Below are 20,292 nucleotides of genomic sequence, written 5' to 3' on the forward strand. Positions count from 1 at the left end.
ACAGTTACTAGAGATGGGGGATGGTGCCTGAAAGCAGCCATGAGGCTGCTGGGCCTAGAACATGGGGAACAGAGTTGGTTTCATCTTGGACCCTCTCTCCTTGGCTGGAGATGGCTATTCTCTCTGTGTCTTCATGGTCCCTCCCCCGTGTATGCATAGAGCTGTATACTGATTCTCTCTTCTTCCAATGAACACCAATCCTATTGGATTGGGGCTCACCAGCACCTCATTTTACCCAAATTATCATCTGAGAAGCCCTATCCCACATCCAGTTACATTATGAGGTAATGGCAGAGTTTCAATAAATTAATTTTTATCTTATTTTTTGAGACAGGATCTCCCTTTCTTGGCCAAATTGACAATCCCCCTACGTCAGCCTCCCAAGTAGGGAGATTACAAGTGTAAGCCACCACTTCCAGCTAACATGCATTTGAGGGACACAATTTAGCTCATAACACCAGCAGTGTGGAAAACTTGTCATAGACAAGTCTAGATTTCTGATGGAAATGTAGAGAAGCAGACACCTCCCAGAACGTCTGTCTCTGGAGCATGGGAACAAGGTCCATGCTGAGGAATAATGACCACCGATGGTGTGTTCACATCGTGTACGGCACTATGACGTTTGTCTCTTCTGTATTGCCATTAAGTTCTCATGAGCACAGTCATGAAGGTGAAGAGCAGCACAGCTTGAGTGGAGCCCAAGCTTCTCCTCCTCGGTCTGAAATGGCGATGCCTGACTGCACATCACAGACTGGCAGATGGGCCAGCACACACCTCATCACAGTCTCTCCTAGAGGGAGCTTAGGAGCTGGTTGGGAGGATGAGGAGGTCATACGTGAGACACTGAGTAAATGACAGATGCTGTAATGGGTTGTTGGCTACTATGGCCATAATGTGTGAGAGTTAGGGGGTGGGGGGATGGTCAGTGTGACTTACACTGCAGAAGGGCTTATGCTGTGCTACAGGGAACTAATGTGGGGAAAAGATAGTAGCTGGTTCAGGATGCTTGATGAAGACTTGAGACTTGGTTTGGTCCATTCAGAACAGCAGGGTAACACTAGGGTGATTAATATGTGTACAGTAAGTCTAGTCAAATAACCCTTCTCCAGAGACCTTCTGAACTCATCTGCTCTAGTACACAGTATATTCCTGCTTCCAACCAGGAGTGCCTTTTTTTTTAATTAGGTATTTTCTTCATTTACATTTCCAGTGCTATCCCAAAAGTCCCCCATACCCCTCCCCCACTCCCCTACCCACCCATTCCCATTTTTTTGGCCCTGGAGTTCACCTGTACTGAGGCATATAAAGTTTGCAAGTCCAATGGGCCTCTCTTTCCAGTGATGGCCGACTAGGCCATCTTTTGATACATATGCAGCTAGAGACAAGAGCTCCGGGGTACTGGTTAGTTCATAATGTTGTTCCACCTATAGGGTTGCAGATCCCTTTAGCTCCTTGAGTACTTTCTCTAGCTCCTCCATTGGGGGCCCTGTGATCCATCCACTAGCTGACTGTGAGCATCCACTTCTGTGTTTGCTAGGCCCCGGCATAGTCTCACAAGAGACAGCTATATCAGGGCCAGGAGTGCCTTATATACATCACACATACACACACACACACACACACACACAGATACAAATACCACACACATGTACACACACTACACACATGCAAACACACAGAGACACATACATGCACACACAGATACATACACCACACACAGGCACACACACACACAGGCACACACAGGCACACACACATACACACAGGCACACACACACACACACACACACACACACACACTTCCAGGAGAGAAGACTACTCTGAGCCTTATCAGAGCCCCAGAGTTCTTGACTTTCATCCTTAACCCCTCTCTACCAGCTCAGAGATTGTTTTTGTGATGATTCCTTGGATTTCGCCCAGCTTTCATACAGTCCTGTAGAGATGTATAATTGAAGCTGGACATAATCCTATCATCATGACCCAACACCACAGTTGTATCTCAGCATTTGTACACCATATATTCACTAAAGTTACAGAATCTGCCTTTAAATGTTTCAAGTTGGAAATACACAACTGTACTATTTTTAACTTTGTGATATACTGTGTCTTTTAGATTTCTGAACATGTAATTACCGTGTAGCTGCAAACACACTTTGAAATGAAACACTATATTCTAACTATGGATATTATATACTTAAATATCTATGAACATTGAAGTGGGCATATTTCACGAACCTCTTGTTTCTTTGTTTAGACTCATGTGTTCCTCCTTATTCAGAGCACTAGTGTTAGGGTTGCACACGTATGTAGCATCTTGTGTTTTCTTGAGGTCTGCACTCGGAGAAAGCTCTCATTAAGAGCCCTCTTGTGCATCCTTTTCTTGTAGATTGACATATTTGAGGATAGAATCCGGGGTATTGATATCATTAAATGGATGGAGCGCTATCTTCGAGATGTAAGTATGTTCCAAAACTCTGAGGATGTGTGCTGGTGAGAAAACAATTAGCTTGTGAAGATATTTCATAGTAGAAACACTGATACTCTCCCCAAGTCTGAGGCTGAGGAAGCCTGGACAAAGCCTCTCTTGTTGGAAGCTATGCAAAGACTTGGAAAGGAAGGATGGGGTCACCCTCCTGGACATGCAGAGGCAGGAAATAACGGTCAAACCAGACACAGGTGGTTGATAACAATCAGCACAAACAATTTCTAGAGCAGAATAGGAAAGGAGGAAATGATAGCGGGGGTGTGTGTGTGGGGGGGGGGNGGGTGCAGCAGAACCCAGCTGAATTGGAGGCCATTCCAAGCATTTTGTAGGACTGGGCTTGAGAGATTTCTGGGCAGCTATGAAAGCTAAGCAGCATGCTACCCCAGGGCACCCACTTGCAGGCCTGTGATTCGTTTTCCACAGACAGAATCTATACTAGCCACTGGGACACTCTGTGCTTTAACAAGATAGAAATTGATTGCTGCCAGCATGTCTGTGTCTGGGTACTTCTTTGGGCAGGAGTGGGCGGGGTGGGAGTCTCAGCAGGCTGGGTTTTGCTGCCTTCCTTTTGTCTGCAGCCCGGTGTTTGCTTTGTGTTGAAGGGTCTGCTCTTACTGACTGTGCTAATGTGCACAGGAGAAGCAGGGCAGTGGAGGTGCATGGTGACTGACAGCTCACATCAGGCTGCAGGGAAGAAGGGCGCTTTTTCGTGCAGTGGTGATGTCTTTCTGCCTCCATGCAGAGTCAGTGATTTCAGATTTCATCAGATGTTTATTAGAGAAGGTTGTGGACAGCGGGAGAATTCCTCTCAGAACCGTTTGTTCTGCATGTTTGTAGGGTGCTGGGCGCAGAGGCAGTGGGGAGGGGTAGAGGTGACAGCAGGCCTGTGGGGGGAGGGTGGGGCTGATGCCTTTTACTTTCACAGAGGGACTGGTTGTGTACTGGCCAGCAGGTCAGGGGCCACGTATGGTCCTGCTGGCCAGTTTCCAGCTGGCCTTCACCAAGCGAACCATACTTCCTGCTTCCATAAACATGCTTTCCTCCTTCTCATTACAGAAGACAGTGATGATAATCGTAGCAATCAGCCCCAAATACAAACAGGATGTGGAAGGCGCTGAGTCGCAGCTGGACGAGGACGAGCACGGCTTACATACTAAATACATTCATCGGATGGTGAGTGAGGGACCACAGCGCCTGGCTCTTCCTCTGGGGCAGGCACCCTCTCTAGGGGAGCTGTTTTTTCATTCAAAGTACCGGGATGTTAGGGGATGCCACAAGTTGTTTCTATGGCTCTGAATACTTTGTACCTTGAGACCTATGAAGAAGCATCCCTCCTCCACCCAGTGCTCAGACTGGTCCTGTCGGTAACTTAGAGGTGTCAGTCAAAGTTCTAGGAAGTAGAGCTTTGTTTGCTTGGCTATTTACCAACAAGTGTGAAGTTTTAGGAGGCAAGAGCGGTGGAGTGGGCTGGGCACTGTAGCTGTTACATTCTGTTCCTTGCTTTTTCAGAGAGGCAAGTGAAACATGGGAAGGACACTTCTGTCATGCCAAAAAAGCACGTGTCACATTAGCTTCCTAAGCACAGGCTATGCAGCCATGGCCCAAGTTCTTAAATCCTGCCCTTCTGCAACCCTGTTCACAAAATGGATCATCACTATACACGGTGCTGTGAAGATAAGTGAAGTGATTTCAAAGCATTTGGCACAAGAAAACACTTAACCAAAGAGATATTTGTTCTTTTATGATAGGTGGGGAACATTCTACTGCCAAATCTGTGCCGTGGGGCTTGGTTACACTTAAACCATGGGAGAATTTAGAAGGAATCAAACTTGCTCAACAACTTGGAGGAAATATTACCTAGCTTCAGAACTGTTTTATAGACTGCTTGTCATCTCGTCCTTTGTAGATTTAGAGATACGTTAGAGATCATTTCTATTTAACTAGGAAGCCAGACTAGACCTGTGACCTTCACACTGTCCTGTGGGAACTATGTGTCTGAAGGCAAGAGTGACCCTGGTTTCTCTGGCTTGTTTGTTTACCAAGGATTCTGACATTAGAGAAAGAGCAGGGAAGTCACTGGACTTGAACTCACAAGCCCAGTTTCAGTCTCATCCGGCATCACCCCTCACTGCAAAGACTAAGTAAGCAGCATAGGGCAGGACGCAGTCAGTAGCCTCAGGCCACCTTTTCCCCAGGGGAAAGCAAAGTTGACCACCATCCACCCTGTGGGTAGAGGGCAGGGAAGGTGTGTAAGCAGCATCCTTATCATCTGAGTCTTTAGGATCTCTGTCAGTGTGAACCACTTGTTTGAATTTACAACCCAAAGTGGAAGCTAAGGTAAGGTGGTAAAATTCAAGGGTCTGGCTAAGGGTCGGGAACTAAGTCTGCCTCATATCCAATCTTACCCAGTGCCAGCCTGTGGAGTCTGAAAAATAGTATTCTTAGAAATAAACTGATCCATGAAGGTCATGACTGACTCTGGATATTTCTATCCCTTAGCTGTCTGAATCCTGTCTGCACATTCCCAGAATATTGACATTCTGTCTACATCTCTAAGAACCTGCCAGTCCCAGGAACCAGCAGTTGGTACTTGGGAAGGACTCCAGGTCCCTACCAGTTCCTGGACAAACCTGTTTAGTTGTGCTAGTATATTGAAAAGCCAGCCAGTAATACACACAGTTCAACCCAATGACTGTGCCAGCTATAGCCATGTGGTCTCCAAATTTGGTTTCTTGGCCCTAATGTCTTTGGCTTCTCCTCATCACAGGAGGGAGGGACTAGATGTGCCATCAATATCTCCCTATTCATAGGCTGACTTCCTGGCCTCCTCTAGGCACCTGAGTAGTTACTACACAAATCAAACGATGTCATTAGAAAGCCATTCTCTGAAAGAAAGTATGAGAGACAATAAAAGTATACTGCTGAGGACTTGTCTTTGACAGAGCGGGAGCCTAGTGGACAAACCAAGTAGCCCACATTGCCCTTGAAGCTGGAATGAACCCTCCCTCTACTTTAACTCAGCCCCTGACTGCAGGCGCTTACTTCGAGATGGCATGGCTGGTACTTGAACTGAGTATGTGGCATATGCTTTTGGTGTTGTCTTCTGTTTGGAAGGGAGCTGGCTCTGAGAAGACCCGGGTGGCAGATCCGCACTGTGGGAATCTGTGAGAGTGAGGTTGTTGGCGCCTCCACATTCACCTCTCAGTTTTGTTTTCATGCACAACAAAAGGTTCTGTTCTGAAAATCAATCGGAGGATGAAACTGTTCAGGGTACATAATGCCTTGCTCTTATCTTTGGCATCAGATGGCTAAAAGCTCTGTGCTGGCCTTGGGAATCCGGAAAACTTTAACTCTCTCAGTATTGAAAAATTCTGATTTTGTTTGAGTTCTTGTAGGTAAATCCTCTTGGGTGAGCAGAGTCTGACTGATCTGGTGAGGGAACCGCAGGCCTGACAGAGTGGGCTCCTCGTGGTTAACCTCCTAGCCGCCTCTGTCAGGCCCACCGTGCCCCAGAAGTGAATTGCTAGACGTCTGCAGTCAGAATAACACACATCCTCCCCTCCAGGCTGTAGACGGAGTAATGCACATCTTCATCTGCAGGCTGCAGTCAGAACCACACACCTCCTCCAAGCTTGCGTGCCCTCTGCCCTCGCTTTCCCCCACCTTTGTCTACCCGACCAGAACCTTCTTCGTGCCCAGGGATCCCTCTCCTGTTACTGTCCTCCAGACTCCCAGAAGCAGAACAGATAGCCCCTGAGCATCACACTCTTCTGCTGTCTGTCCTCTGGTTAGCAATTTCCCTTCCTGCCTGCTCACTAGCTCGATAGCTTTGGGAGGATTGTCCAAATCGTATCAGTGGTGCCTTGCTAAACAACCAACCAACCAACCCTGGGTTTTAGCTTTTAGAAGTACTCTCATACTTGGCAATAGAAAGCAAGTAATATAAAGCCATAGACTAAAGAATTGAGAGAGGGACACACAGCCTTATCTTATAAACTGAGGTGACCCAGCTCCTGTATACTCCTAATCTTTAAAACCCAGATCAGCACTCAGGAGGGTGGCAAAGGAGAACTGCTTTTAGTTCAAACTCAACCTGGGCTATGTAGTGAATTACAGGCTACATGTGAGACCCTAACTGAAAACAAACAAATAAACAACACACACACACACACACACATATACACACATGCGCACGCACGCAAGCGCGGCACTAAACAGAGTAGAGATTAAAGGAGAACTTGCAGGAGTCAGTTCTCTCTTTCCACCATGTGGGCTCCAGGGATAGAACTTAGGTTCTCAGGCAAGGCAGCAAGCAACTGTACCTGCTAGCCAGCTTTCTGGTCCCCAAAAAGTGATTTTTTTTTCCCCAAGACAATCTCTGTGTAGCCCTGGCTGTCCTGGAACTCACTCTGTAGAGCAGGCTGGCCTCGAACTCAGAAATCTGTCTGTCTCTGCCTCCCAAGTGCTAGGATTAAAGGAATGCACCACCACCACCCAGCAGAAAGTGATTTTAATAGGTCTTCAGGATTTTCTAGAAGGATAGAACTCTCTCCATATGGGAATTTATTAGAATGGCTTAAAGGCTTAAATTAAAGGTTCTGGTCCAGCTAGTCTAATAATGGCAATAGAAGATTCAAGAATCCAGTAGCTATTCTATCCACAAAGCCAGATTTCTCAGCTGCTCTTCAGTATATACTGGAATTCTGAAGAAGCAGGCTCTAATCTAGTGTAAGAATGGATGTGCTAGTGAGAGTAAGAGCAAGCAGGCAGAGAGAAATGCTTCCTTCTTCCATTCATAAAGGCTTCCAGCCCAAGGTGTGACCCAGATTAGAAGTGGGTTTTTGTATTTCAAAAGATCTGAATTAAAGGTGGATCTTCCCACCTCAAAGATCAGGATTAGAAGTGGATCTTCCCATTTTGAATGGTTTAATTAAGCAAAAATCCCTCACTGGTGTACCCACCCATCTTTAGTTTTTAGTTAATTCTAGATGTACTCAGGTTGACAGCCAACTATAGCCATTATAGTGGTCTATACAGAAAAAGTGTCATAATGTGTCTGGAGGAAGCTTAAAATTTTAAGCAATATGGCACTCAAATAAACAACCCAGAATAAAGTTGTCATGTGGGCTGGTAGTGTTGTTGACACATCAACTCATCTTTGACCCTGTATTAAGTCTTCACATTTTTTGGTTTTAGATGCAGATTGAGTTCATAAATCAGGGAAGCATGAACTTCAGATTCATCCCTGTGCTCTTCCCAAATGCCAAGAAGGTAAGCAAGCAAACCAACAAACAGTCCTCAATAATTCTATCTTTGTTTTCAAATCTGACTTGATGACTACCTGGGATTTTAGGTTAAAAATCTTGTCAACTCTTTAACAGCCCTCAGAGATAACAGAGTTACCAGAAAGGTCAACTAGTTTTCTGTGCACTGGGCTCCAAGCATTCTGGAAGTGTTATTGGGTAGGACCATGGCTGTCTTAATTTCCGTCTGTGCACACGAAGGGCTGGTTTGTGCATAGTGACTTTTCTGTTGCTGTGATAATACACCATGAGCAAGGCAACGTATCGAAGGAAGGGTTCATCTGGGGCTTATGTCTGCAGAAGATGCTTCTCCATCATGCCAGGGAAGTGAGGCAGCAGGCAATCGTAGCATCTAGAGCTGGACACTGAGCTGAGGGCTCACATCAAACAACAAGCGGGAATCAGAGAGTGTGGCTTCTGAAACCCCAAAGCCCGCTTCAAGTAACATACTTCCTTCAGCCAGCCCATACCTACTAGGCCTCTCCAAACAGCATCACCAACTGGGGATTGAGTATGCTAGTGCCCAAGAATATGAGGGCATTTATCATCTAATGCTTCTCATTTCTCACGTTAGAGCCAAAGGATGGACACTTTGCTTTCTGCTCCACATAAATATTTTGTTGTATACAGTTCAAACCTCACACCTATAGAATGCAGGCCTGAATCCTCATGGGTCTCTAAGTGAACCTAGCTGGGTTTCGCATGAGGGTTTTCATCATTTTCCCAAGGGTATGCTGACAGCTTTAGAGAATATGAGCCAAGCCATCAGAGAATGTTCTAGGCCTGGCAAAGCGCAAGACAGAAGCTAAGTAAATAGCTTGACACTCAGACTGGAGCACTCAGAGCTTGGGTGCAGCCTCATTCTGGAGGATTCCTAGATGTTAGGAATGTACTGGAACCTCTACTCTGCAAGAGGAGGAGCCCGGATGTGGTGGTTTGAACATGCTTGGCTAATGGGAAGTGACAATATTAGGTGTGACCTTATTGGAGAAGGTGTGGCCTTGTGGGAGAAAATGTGTCACCGTGGAGGTGGGCTTTGAGACAACCCTCCTGGCTGCCTGGAAGAGTCTCTTCTGGTTGCCTTCAAATCAAGATGCAGAACTCTCAGCTCCTTCTTCAGCACCATGTCTGTCTGCATGTGCCATGCTTCCTGCCATGATGATAATGGACTGAACCTCTGAAACTGTAAGCCAGACACAGTTAAATGTTTGCTTTTATAAGAGTTGCTTTGGAGCCAGGCGGTGGTGGCGCATGCCTTTAATCCCAGCACTCGGGAGGCAGAGGCAGGTGGATTTCTGAGTTCGAGGCCAGCCTGGTCTACAAAGTGAGTTCTAGGACAGCCAGGTCTATACAGAGAAACCCTGTCTCGGAAAAAAAAAAAAAGAGTTGCTTTGGTCATGGTGTCACGTCATAGCAATGGAAACCCAAACTAAGACACCAGTATTTGTGGACTGGACGCATAAGGTTGAACAATGCACAATACATATGAAAGGACCCCTCATCCTTGCTGGCCATGGCTTGTCCAGGGACTAAATGCAGTTATTAACTGGCAAATCTCTTTATTGGTCTCACCCTCCTCTGAACTCTATACTATCCACCTTCTTCTCTGCCATCTGGGAACTCCAATCTCTATTTCTCTAGTTTTAAAGTCTGTGACATTTCCCACTGACTTCCTTAATTGCTCTGTTCTGGACACTCTGACACTGTTGCTTTTGAACATACATGCCTAGCAACTTCTATCACTGTGTGGTTCTTCCGAAGCATCCTCCTAGGTGCTGCACACTCCTCCTCTGACAGCAGAATTCCAGATTTTGATTCTGGGTTGCTGCTGAGCTTCTCATGGTCTCTCCTCACCAGAATATGTGCTCCACATGGACAGTCCTGAGGGCTGTCCTGAAGGTGACCAAAACTGGCTGGTGGAACCCCAGGCTCATGACTCTGAGCTCTGTTTTGTTCCTTCTTCTTCAAGCCAGAGCTGAGTTTGGAGTGAAAGAATCATGAATTAGATTAAGCCCACAGCCCTGGCATCCTTCCCCCAAAGCCCCAGGGGAATTCACATCATTCAGTGTGACCTCAGTCCTACCCCTTTCATGTGAGGTGGTGAAAAGCACATGGCATGCAAAGGGCAGGTAGCCTGGGAGACTGACGGAAAACGTTGCACACATATGGCTTCCATAATGAGATACACAGCTTGCACCCGGAGCCAAAAGTGCTTCGTGTGCTAAACTCTCCAAAAGCAAACCAGCGGCTCCCAAGACAGCCTGGTGGGAACACCTATGGAGGCATCCAGAGCTGTTCAGAACTGAGCCCTGGATCTGGAATCCAGGCTTCGCTCCCTTCCGTGACCTTTGTTCCTGCCCTCTCTTCCACAGGAGCATGTGCCGACCTGGCTTCAGAACACTCATGTTTACAGCTGGCCCAAGAATAAGAAAAACATCCTGCTGCGGCTGCTCCGAGAGGAAGAGTATGTGGCTCCTCCCCGAGGCCCTCTGCCCACCCTTCAGGTGGTACCCTTGTGACGATGGCCACTCCAGCTCAGTGCCAGCCTGTTCTCACAGCATTCTTCTAGCGGAGCTGGCTGGTGGCACCCAGGCCCTGGAGCACCTCTCCTACAGAGTCCTCTGCCTCCTGAGTCTGAGTTGTCCTCGCTGGGCTTCCAGTGCTCAGTGCCTGGATGCTGCAGATGACGGAAACAAACATCTATGACCACAAAAGCTCTCATCACTTCAGCTACTTTTATGAGTCGGTCAGATGCTCTGTGTCCTTAGACCAGTCTGAATCATGCTCAAATAATAAAATGATTATTCTTTGTAAGAATGTGTTTATCTCAGTGGAGGTGGGCATATTAATTTATACTGAAAGGGGCAGCCCTGGGACATCAACAAAACTGCTCAGATATAGTAGTAGATAAATGTGGCAGAGTTCTCTGTACGAAAGGATTAAAACCAGAAAGTTATACATCCTTTTGATGTGAAAGGCTTTCTCTTGCAGTTGAGGCTTTTAACGAAGCAATCCTAATTGTAAACAGTGTAATTGGGTGGGGAGTGTAGCTCGGTGGTGGAACACTTGCTTAGCATGTAGGAGTCCAGGATTCAACCCCCAGCCCGTCACGAAGAGAAAAAGGTTTGGCCATTTGTGTAAAGCTATCTGAGTATATGCATGAAGGAGCTGGGGCTGTGTTACCCAGGCCAGGGTTATGGTCTAGTTTTCTATCTCTGTCCCACTCCTGAGTGTACCTCTGTGACTAAGCAAGTCATTCGGCTTTTCTGGGACTCGGGAGACTTATAAAACCATATGGAAAGGTATTTCTTTCTTTTCTTTTTTTCTTTTAAAGATTTATTTATTACTATACATAAGTAGCTGTCTTCCCATGCACCACAAGAGGGCATCAGATCTCATTACAGATGGTTGTGAGCCACCATGTGGTTGCTGGGATTTGAACTCAGGACCTTCAGAAGAGCAGTCAGTGCTCTTACCCACTAAGCCATCTCACCAGCCTGAGTAAGCTATTTCTAATGACCCTAGAAGGTCTGAAATGTGGGCCTTAAACTTTAAACTCTCTTTAGTTAAGTAACTGGGTGTTTATTTTTTATAATCACATCTCCCAGGGGATAAATGTAATTTTACTTTTTATTTCTGTTTTATTCTGCTCTGTTTTGGTTTTTGGAGATGGAGTCTTACTATGGAGTTCTGGATGACCCAGAATTCAATATAGACAGTAAGATGGCCTTGAACTTACAGTGATCCTCCTGTCTTGGCCCGCTAAGTGCTGGGATTGCAGGTATATACCAGCATTTACTATTTTATTACTGTGTTTAAAAGAAAGCATTTAATTAGGGGCTTGCTTACAGTTTCAGAGGCTTAGTCCATGGTTATCATGACAAGGAATGTGGCAGCAAGTAGGCAAGCATAGTGCTGGTATAGTAGCTTCGAGCTTACATCTTATCTGATAGATGGAGGGATGGAGGGAGGGAGAGAAGGAAAGTGAGAGCGCCTGCCATTGGCTTTTGAAACCTCAAAGCCCACCTGCAGTGACACACCTCCTCCAATAAGACCACCCCTCCTAATCCTTCCTGAACAGTCCACCAGCTGAGAACCAAACAGTCAAATATATGAATTTGGAGCCAGGCTGGTTCAAACCACCACACCTGGATATTTTTTCTTTCTTAAATGTAAATGTAACCAGTTTTTAAAAGGCAGGAAACTAACTGATTCATAATAACAAAAATATACCTCTGACTTTGACTTTTGGAGAAGAGCCTTACTCTGCAGTTCAGGCTGCCCTCTAACTGCTGAGCCCAGGCTGGCTTATAACGTGTAATTCTGCTGCCTCTGCACCTGAGTGTTGGGATTATAAGCATGCACCAATGTATCTGACAGAACTTGCTCCTACCCCACCCCAGGGCTAGAGAGTGACTCTAGGGCCCTGGGTGCTCTAACACTGAGGCACACCCACAGTCCTCAGGTACATTGTCTCATGAGATGCTCCTTCTTTTAAAAATGCTCTTAACGATACTCTCAAATCAATGATTTGGGCTTATTTGGTCTCCAAGAAACAACACATAGACATTTAGAAAATGTGTGTGTGATCTGTCCCGATAGGTCAATAAAGAGATGCTTGGGCCATGAGAGCCATCTCTTCCTTTCTCTGCCTGACTTAGTAAATGAGTTTCCACTTTACTATGAGGTAGTCATCTCTCAAATGTCACTGTACAGAAGGACAAATACTTTCAACTACAAATAAGTAAAGTTGCTAATGAGTTACAAAGAATGCAGTTTGATTTATTTTATGACCAACATGTACACTGAATAAATGGTTTTAAATAGGAAAAAACTAGCATAATTTAAGTGCTTGTTTGTATGACCTTATGGAAATAATAATTACTTTTGAGGCACTTGAGACCGAGTAGGATGTTCTTGTTTGGCCAACCCTGAATTCCTGGAAAGCATTTCAAACTTCCAGCCTTTTTTCTCTTCTCATTATTGTTTCCGTTTGAGGTGAGACTATTATTGAGGATTCTACATCTGCAGAAATAGCCCAGCAATTATTTCTCTGAAGTGTTCCCAGTTTGCAAAGATTTAGTATGTAATGTTATTAGTACCCCTCCCCCTCGAGAAACTTTTCAAGAGCATTCAGCAACTAGTTCCTTCTATACTATCCCCGGTGATTAAGAAAAGTCCCTCATGTGCCACAGTCCCTAAAGGGTTACAGCTTACCAGGAGGTAGGCAGTCGGTGTAAAACAAACAAAATGTAAACCAGTCAAACAATCAAACAACATCCCGTGTGTGTGTGTGTGTGTGTGTGTGTGTGTGTGTGTGTGTGTGTGTTCGTGCTCAGTCACCTAGAGTTGACAACTTGGCTCTGAAGTGTCTGAAATCTGATGACCACCACCAGCAAAGGAATTTTTACAATTATTTTAGAACACTGATACTCAGATTAACACTTGGTTTATTTCAACATTACCCTGGTCCTTCTGTATCTATTTGTAGATATTCTGAGGGTAGAAACTGGATATAGCTTGGTAAAAATAACCTTGTAACCCCAGATGTTAGTCATAATAAGCTGATTTGAGTCAGGTATACTGGGTATAGATTCGGATTATTTTCTGGTATTTAGTGGCTAGTTTTAATTTCAGTGACTGTCTTCAAAACACTTGCCTGTCTAACTTAACTTCTATAGAGTTCAAAGCTGTCTCGGCATAGGGCTGCAATCCAAGTATTGGGATGTGTTTTTCTCAGCTTAGATCAGAGGAATCATCGTTGCTGTAGTTATTACCCCTTAAACAAATCCCCCTTGTGTAGACTTGACTTTTTCTGAGTCATCTCAACAGTGGCTGCAAGTTCTCCAGTTTGAACTTTCCATCCTTGTTTTGGGATGTTTTGACAGAAGCATTTCCCTAAGCCCAGCCACTTCATCAGGCACTACACCGCCATCTTTGCCAGATGGATTGCAAAGTCCTGTGATCACTGAAATGACCCAGGGCGTCTTTAAACCACAGGATCCTTCTGTTTCTCTTTACTGTACCTAGAAGAATCTGGAAGACCCTCTCCTAATAGCAGATGAAATGAGAAGGTAGATTACACCGTGGGAAAATACTACAAAGAAGCCACACCTCTCGTCTCAGAGAGTCTTGTGCTATTTTCAGCACAAATAGCTCTATAAGACACAACTCAACAACAACAAAAAAGAAAGAAGCAGCAGAATAATGACACTGTAAAGTCTGTCATGGAATTTTCATTCTGAAAGGGGCCCTGAGCTTTGTTTTATGCAGGAAGGAAGCAGGATCCAAACAAACTGATTCATCCAAGTTCACTCCAGGGCTACAGCCCCAGCAATCTAGCTTCAAGGCTGGCGAGCCTATGGCGCCTTCTGGGGTTTACTGGTGTTCTTATCCACAGTGACAGAGTTCCTCCTGAACATGGGAGCACTGAGGGAAGATGACCTCTATCCTCTGGTGACTTCAAGAGTAAATGATTATGTCACAACTTGTGCTAGAGAATCTCTTCAGGGAATTAATTATTGCCGTGATGATATGGGGTGTGGCTTCTCTTCACATGGTTTGGCATATTTAGTTTGTAGTGGTTCTATGTGAACCCTAGGCCAACTTAAAATTCCAAAAAACCTTCCTGAAGCTTGAAGACAATAATCTGCAATTATATCAACTTCTTTTAAAGCTGTGTGTGTGTGTGTGTGCATACACTCAAAAATCAGTAATTTTTAAAAATGTTTTTACTCTTTAAATACTGTGATATTTAAATACAATAGTATTGTTCTGATGCTACAAAAGTGGTACTTTGAGAAATATAGAGAAACGAGATGCCCTTGGGAGAGTGTGGGGGCGGGGCTGGCTGCAGGAACAGTACAGCTCACCACGAGGCATAAAACAGCACAAAAGAATCCAACCAGTATAGTTAGCATTCTGGAAGACCTACATCCAGGTGATAGCACATTCCTAACTTCATACCAAGTCTTCCTTTTTTTTCCCCTTGAAAAGTGGGTTCAACTCAGAACACGTGGCGAGCAGTTCAGTGCCCCTCAGTGTGACTGTGTGAGTGTGGATTTGCTCACAAGCTCTTAGCATCGAGCCCAGCAGGTGGTCTGCAGAAGGAAAGGTCAGAGGAGCTGACTTCTGTATTTACCTTCTCAGGGGATGTCTGGGTGTGGTCCCAGGCCTCATTTATGGTTTAGGAAGTGTTGGGATTTTGATAAACAATGAGAAGCATGGGCTCGAGTGACTGGGCAGAGGTAACAAGGTCAGGGCCTGCTCACTCTTTTCTAGAAGTCTTGTGAGGAAAGCATAGTCACAGCCCCCAGATCTCTTAAGGCTTGAAAGTTCAAACCACCAGGGCACATCTTTCTTGTCCCATGCCTGACCTCCCTTTGCTCCCTTCACTGGGAAGGTGCTGATGGAAGAAGGCAGCTGGGGAGGGGGGAGGGGAGGGGAGAAGGTGAGGGCAAGAGGACTCCTGCCTGATGGATCCCAGCAGGCTTAGTGTGCAAAGCTCGTGGAGATGAAGTAGCTGCTCTGGTATGCGTCCAAGCTGCTGTTCTATTTTTACTCTCTCCTGCATGCTTCTTAGCCCAGTGTTGTTTGCCTGGGCACCTGGATCAGCAGCAAAACATGGAACTGAGCCACTCAGTAAAGCAGGGAGGAAGGAGGCCATTGATGCGGGCTTTGTTGTTGCTGACAGGGAAGAGAGACCTGGAATGTTAATGAGGATAGCTTTCGAAGCATGCCTTCACGGTTAGCAAGGAGTTCAAAGGAGAAGGCAGACTCAGGCCGGTGCTGAACAAATGTGAACTGTTGATAGAGAGACAGAGAAATCAATTATGCTCTTGCAGGCTCCCATGCCATTGTGTTGGAGTTGTTAGAGAAGGTAGGACAAGGACCAGATTTCAAAAGGAAACAAAGCCACATGGCCCTGAAGTATAACGAGTTTGCCATGGCAACTGATGGAAATGAGCCTCCGGGGCCTGAGCAGGTGTGCTATCTTACAGAATAAACATACTTCTCTCACTCCCTGGATTTTATAATAAAACCTGTGTTTGGATTACTTTCCCTCCTCTTTGTTACCCAGAGAAGTTGGCTGTTGCTCAATCAGCCCCAGGCTCTATCGAGGGAAATGTAATCAGTGTTATCAAAGGACTGCTTTGGAAAAGGCTGGCTATAAGCCTGGCTGCCAGCTTCACCACAGAGTGGCAGCTGGCCTCAGGTACCTGCCCGGCCTTTGCCAAATCCCAGGCAATGCCTTGGGCTGAAAGCTGCTGGTTCTGAGTTTATCTGGGTATAACAGTATTTTCTGAGCCTCATTGGCACTGGTCAAAGGCTTCTTTCTCTATAACCAGAGACGTGTGTTTGGGTAAAGTCAGGACCTGACTGATTTAGCATCTTGCATTTTGTCTGTCAAGGTTCTTTGAGTTCAAGGACTGATTTTACTCTCCAATCTGTTGTTATCCACAGTTTGTTTACTTAGAAACTTGAGAGAACTTATGTTTCCCTGGTTTGAAATCCCTCTCCAGTAGGTTCCAGAGCAGTAGATTCTTGGTCTGAAATATACACAACTGCAGAGGTTTTATAAAGAACCCCTAAACTAGAGACTAAGGAAGCTTACATTTAATTTTATAAGGCCCAAGTCATACTAGTGTAAAATAACCATTCTCGGTGCTCTCCTTTGTGACTAGAAAAACCTGTCTTCCACTGTAGTTTACAATAAACGTTTAAAACAAGGTGCTCATTCTCAATGGCTCCTAAAACAATTTGTGAACATGGTCATGGCAAACAGTTGACACGAGGACAGCTTGCTTTAGCCAGTCAGCTCTTGGCCTGAGAGGTTGTCTTGGCTGGCCCTTTACATATTGCCTGACCTTTGACCCCAATAAGAAAAGCATGGCTGACTTAAGAACTGATCCAAGCTGTGGTGCAAGGCATTAACCCTCTACTGTTCTTCCTCTACCACAAGCACAGACCTTGACCCTGTCATACTTGTGCTTGTATTTTGCTTCTTTTGTCTATAGTCTTATTGAATGCAGTGCTGAGTTCTCCACCCTTCGGAGGTCAGCAGTTGCACGATTAAGAAGATACCAGGGAAGAAGGGCTAGAAACCAGAATCCTGGGAGAGGGGCAGCTGACATCCTGACAACATGATTTTGTTATGAAAACATTTTAAACAGATGTCTTTGTCACTGCTCTGTGGCTGTGAAGAGACACCGTGACCAAGGCAACTCTTATAAAAGCAAGCATTTAATTGGGGGTTGCTTATAGTTTCAGAAGNTTAGTCCATTAACATCATGGCAGAGAGAATGACAGCAGGCAGACATGGTGCTGGGGAAGTATCTCAGAGTTTACATTTGGAGCTGTAGGCAGCAGGAAGAGAGATTCTGCGCTTGGCTTGGGCCTTAGAAAACCCAAAACCCACCCCAGTGACACTTCCTCCGACAAGCCACACCTCCTAATCCTTTCAAACAGTGCCACTTCCCGGTGACCAAGCCTTTGAGTATATGAGCCTATGGGACCCATTCTTATTCAACCCATCACAACAGACTGAAAAACAAACCATTAAATATGCAACTTTTAGCATCCATCATGGTGGCACATGCCTTTAATCCCAGCACTTGGGAGGCAGAGGCAGGCAGATTTCTGAGTTCGAGGCCAGCCCGGTCTACAAAGTGAGTTCCAGGACAGCCAAGGCTATACAGAGAAACCCTGTCTTGGAAAAACAAAACAAAACAACAACAACAAAACAAAAACCCAAATATGCAGCTTTTAAGATACTGCCAAGTGACATTTACAAAAGCAACTTTATATTTAATTTTTTCCCAAGTGAAATCAAATTAATCACGGGTTCAGTGGTTCAGATTCATATACTGCAGTAATAAATACCCCTGTGCTGAACAGATTTATGTCAGCTTTACACAAACTAAAGTTATCTGAGAGGCAGTTACCTCAATTAAGAAAACGTCTGGCGGGGGGGGGGGGAGGGGTGGAACTCGTAGGGTCTGGCTGAGGCCACAGGGAGGCTGCGTCTTGGGACCGGATGCCTTGGTGGGACGATGGACCAAAAGAAAAAGCCTTTGGACATTACAACCTCCTCGTTGGTAGAGGTAGAGCTCTTTTGAAAACAAGAAGAATTCAAACAAGAAAAACTTTTAAAAGATTCTGGAGTTTTTGGAAAACCAAAGTCAATTAATAAGAAGCCAAATATCTGGAGCAAACAAAATGCGGGTGTTACAAGTAGAGCAGAGAAGGACGCTGAACAAAGCTTGAGGAGCAGAAGACTTTAGACAAAGCAAGGGAAAAATTGGAAGAAAAGGCCAAATTATATGAAAAGATGATTAAAGGAGATTTTCTAGATGAGGAAGTGGAGAACATGTACCTTGTGGATTTCCCACAGAAGATCACAGACAAGTGAAAAGAAATGGAGGTGCTTGGTGCCATGAGTCCCGAATCGAGGCAGAGAGAGATGATGATGATGATGATGATGATGATGAAGGAGAGTTTTCTGAAAAAGACATCCTCCTCCTCAAGACCCCCGTGAGGAGTGGGTGGATTATGGGCCGATTCCAGTGCTGCATGAGAAAGAATTTACCAAGTCCATTGGAGATGGATAAAAATCTTCAGGGGAGACTTTTTGTTAGTCCTGCTAGTGAAAAAAAACTTTGTTATCTGAAGACATGAGGAAAGAACTTCAGAGTCAGCAATGGGAGGAAGAAGAAAGGGAGGCCTTGAAAAAGTCAATGGGGCCCATCCCTTATGAAGACATCAGGGGAAAATGAGGCCCGACAACTTGGTGTTGGGTATTTTGCCTTTGCCGGAGACAAAGAGTTAAGAAACAAACAAATGAAAACTTTAGAGATGCTTCGTGAACAGACAACAGATCAGAGAATAAAACAAGAAAACATAAAGGAAAAGAGAAAAGCAAGATTGGCAAAGCTTCGACAAAAGAAGATGAAAAAAATCAAAAGAGGATGGAACTGAAGAAGAAGGCAGAGAAGAGATGGAGTTGTTCCTGAGCCCTCAGAGTCAAAGCCTGTACCTGCCCCAGCTCCTGTGGCCCAGAACAGCAAGGTGGAGGTCATCATCCAGGAGAGGAGGGACACCAAGCCTGGGGTGCCACACATCTGAGAGTGGGATGGAGGGAAAGACTTTTCCTTTGGACTGGTCAAAGAAGCAGTCCGAACTCCGAGCTGAGTGAGATCCTGAGTTTGTCCCACCTTCAAATTACTTTGTGGGTCAAAAGAGAACTGCTCCTTTGAGTAGCTAGCCATGGAGCAAACGATGATCAGCACCAAGTGACTTGGGACATTCCTCTGGCCAGAACCAGGATCCCAGCTCTTCACACACATCCACTCCTGCCCCTGAAAGTGCACCACAAGTGCCCACAGTCACTCTGTAAAGCAAAAAAAAAAAAAAAGAAGAAGGAAAGAAAGAAAAAAGAAAAAGAAAAAAAAAACAAAGAAAAAAGAAAAAATGTCTCCATAAGATCAGGCTGTAGGCAAGCCTGTAGAGCATTTTCTTAATTAGTGGTTGATGGGGGAGGGGTCAGCCCCTTGTGGGTGGTGCCTTCCCTGGACTGGTGGTCCTGGGTTCTATAAAAAAGCAGGCTGAGCACACCATTGAAGTGAGCCAGTAAGCAGCACCCCTTCATGGCCTCTATATCAGCTCCTGCCTCCAGGTTCCTGCCTGGTTGGAGTTCCTGTCCTGGCTTCCTTCAGTGACATGGAAGAGTAGTAGAATAAACCCTTCCCCCACAATTTGCTTTTTTGGTCATGGTGTTTCAAGACAGCAAATGGAAACCCTAAGACAACCCATCAGAAGTTCCTGATAAGCTGGAATTCCAGCACTTGAAAGGCTTAAGACAGGAAGATCTCTGAAAGTTCAGGGCCAGCCAGGCTACAGCACAAAACCTTGTCTTAAAACATAGCAAGCAAGCAACCAACCACATCACAGCTCTCTGAACACCTGATTAGTTTTATAATGTCCTTAGTTATCAGGGAAAGATTACATCATGTTTGCTCTGTCTTGCTTAAGAAAGCAGTTGTGCATCTTATTTAGAAGGTTTCCCTAAGTGAAGTCATTTACTAATTCCTCTGTGAATGACAATCCTGCACCCAAGCCAAGGACCTATCAGCCTGACCCTAAACTGTCTTGTAGAAAGGAGAAGCCCAATATCTACATCAGCAAGGGGGGGCGTATCTGGGGCATCTCCTGCTGTGTCTATAGGCAGCTGTTTAACCCACTTCTGATAAGGCTGGCATCTGAGTGCTTCAGGGGATGCTGGGAGATGAGCTTAAGTGTGTGTCCCAAAGTATGTGAGCAGAGCATCTCTACAGGCAGGGTTTTAAAATTCAAGATCCCGAACTGAGTCTTTGGATACCAGTATATCACTCATCATTCTCTGAAAAGACACACCAACTAGAGTCTCAGACACACCAGTGTTGAGGTGGAAGCCCCAATCCTCTCTTGCTATCTTTTCTAGTGAAACTGCCATTCAAAGGGGAGTTT

General features: G+C 45.3%; 1 protein-coding gene and 1 pseudogene across 3 annotated transcripts in view; both read left to right on the forward strand.

Moving 5' to 3' along the window:
* Positions 1-10,602, forward strand: part of Traf3ip2 (TRAF3 interacting protein 2) — a 39,791-nt gene extending 29,189 nt beyond the window's left edge. Inside the window, exons 6-9 of one of the 3 annotated variants that reach the window (XM_021174989.2) lie at positions 2,387-2,455; positions 3,542-3,658; positions 7,682-7,756; positions 10,161-10,602. In XM_021174989.2, the coding sequence (XP_021030648.1) occupies positions 2,387-2,455; positions 3,542-3,658; positions 7,682-7,756; positions 10,161-10,307 (408 nt within the window). In that variant the 3' untranslated portion in view covers positions 10,308-10,602. Of the gene's footprint in view, positions 1-2,386; positions 2,456-3,079; positions 3,229-3,541; positions 3,659-3,994; positions 5,632-7,681; positions 7,757-10,160 lie in introns of those variants that run through there. The other 2 variants (XM_029482554.1, XM_029482553.1) reach the window with 2 other exon arrangements.
* Positions 10,603-17,840: 7,238 nt separating this feature from the next.
* On the forward strand, positions 17,841-19,183 carry LOC110303512 (annotated as a pseudogene).
* The last annotated feature ends 1,109 nt before the right edge of the window (positions 19,184-20,292 follow it).

The sequence above is a fragment of the Mus caroli genome, chromosome 10, assembly GCF_900094665.2.
Source record: "Mus caroli chromosome 10, CAROLI_EIJ_v1.1, whole genome shotgun sequence".
Lineage (NCBI taxonomy): Eukaryota > Metazoa > Chordata > Mammalia > Rodentia > Muridae > Mus > Mus caroli.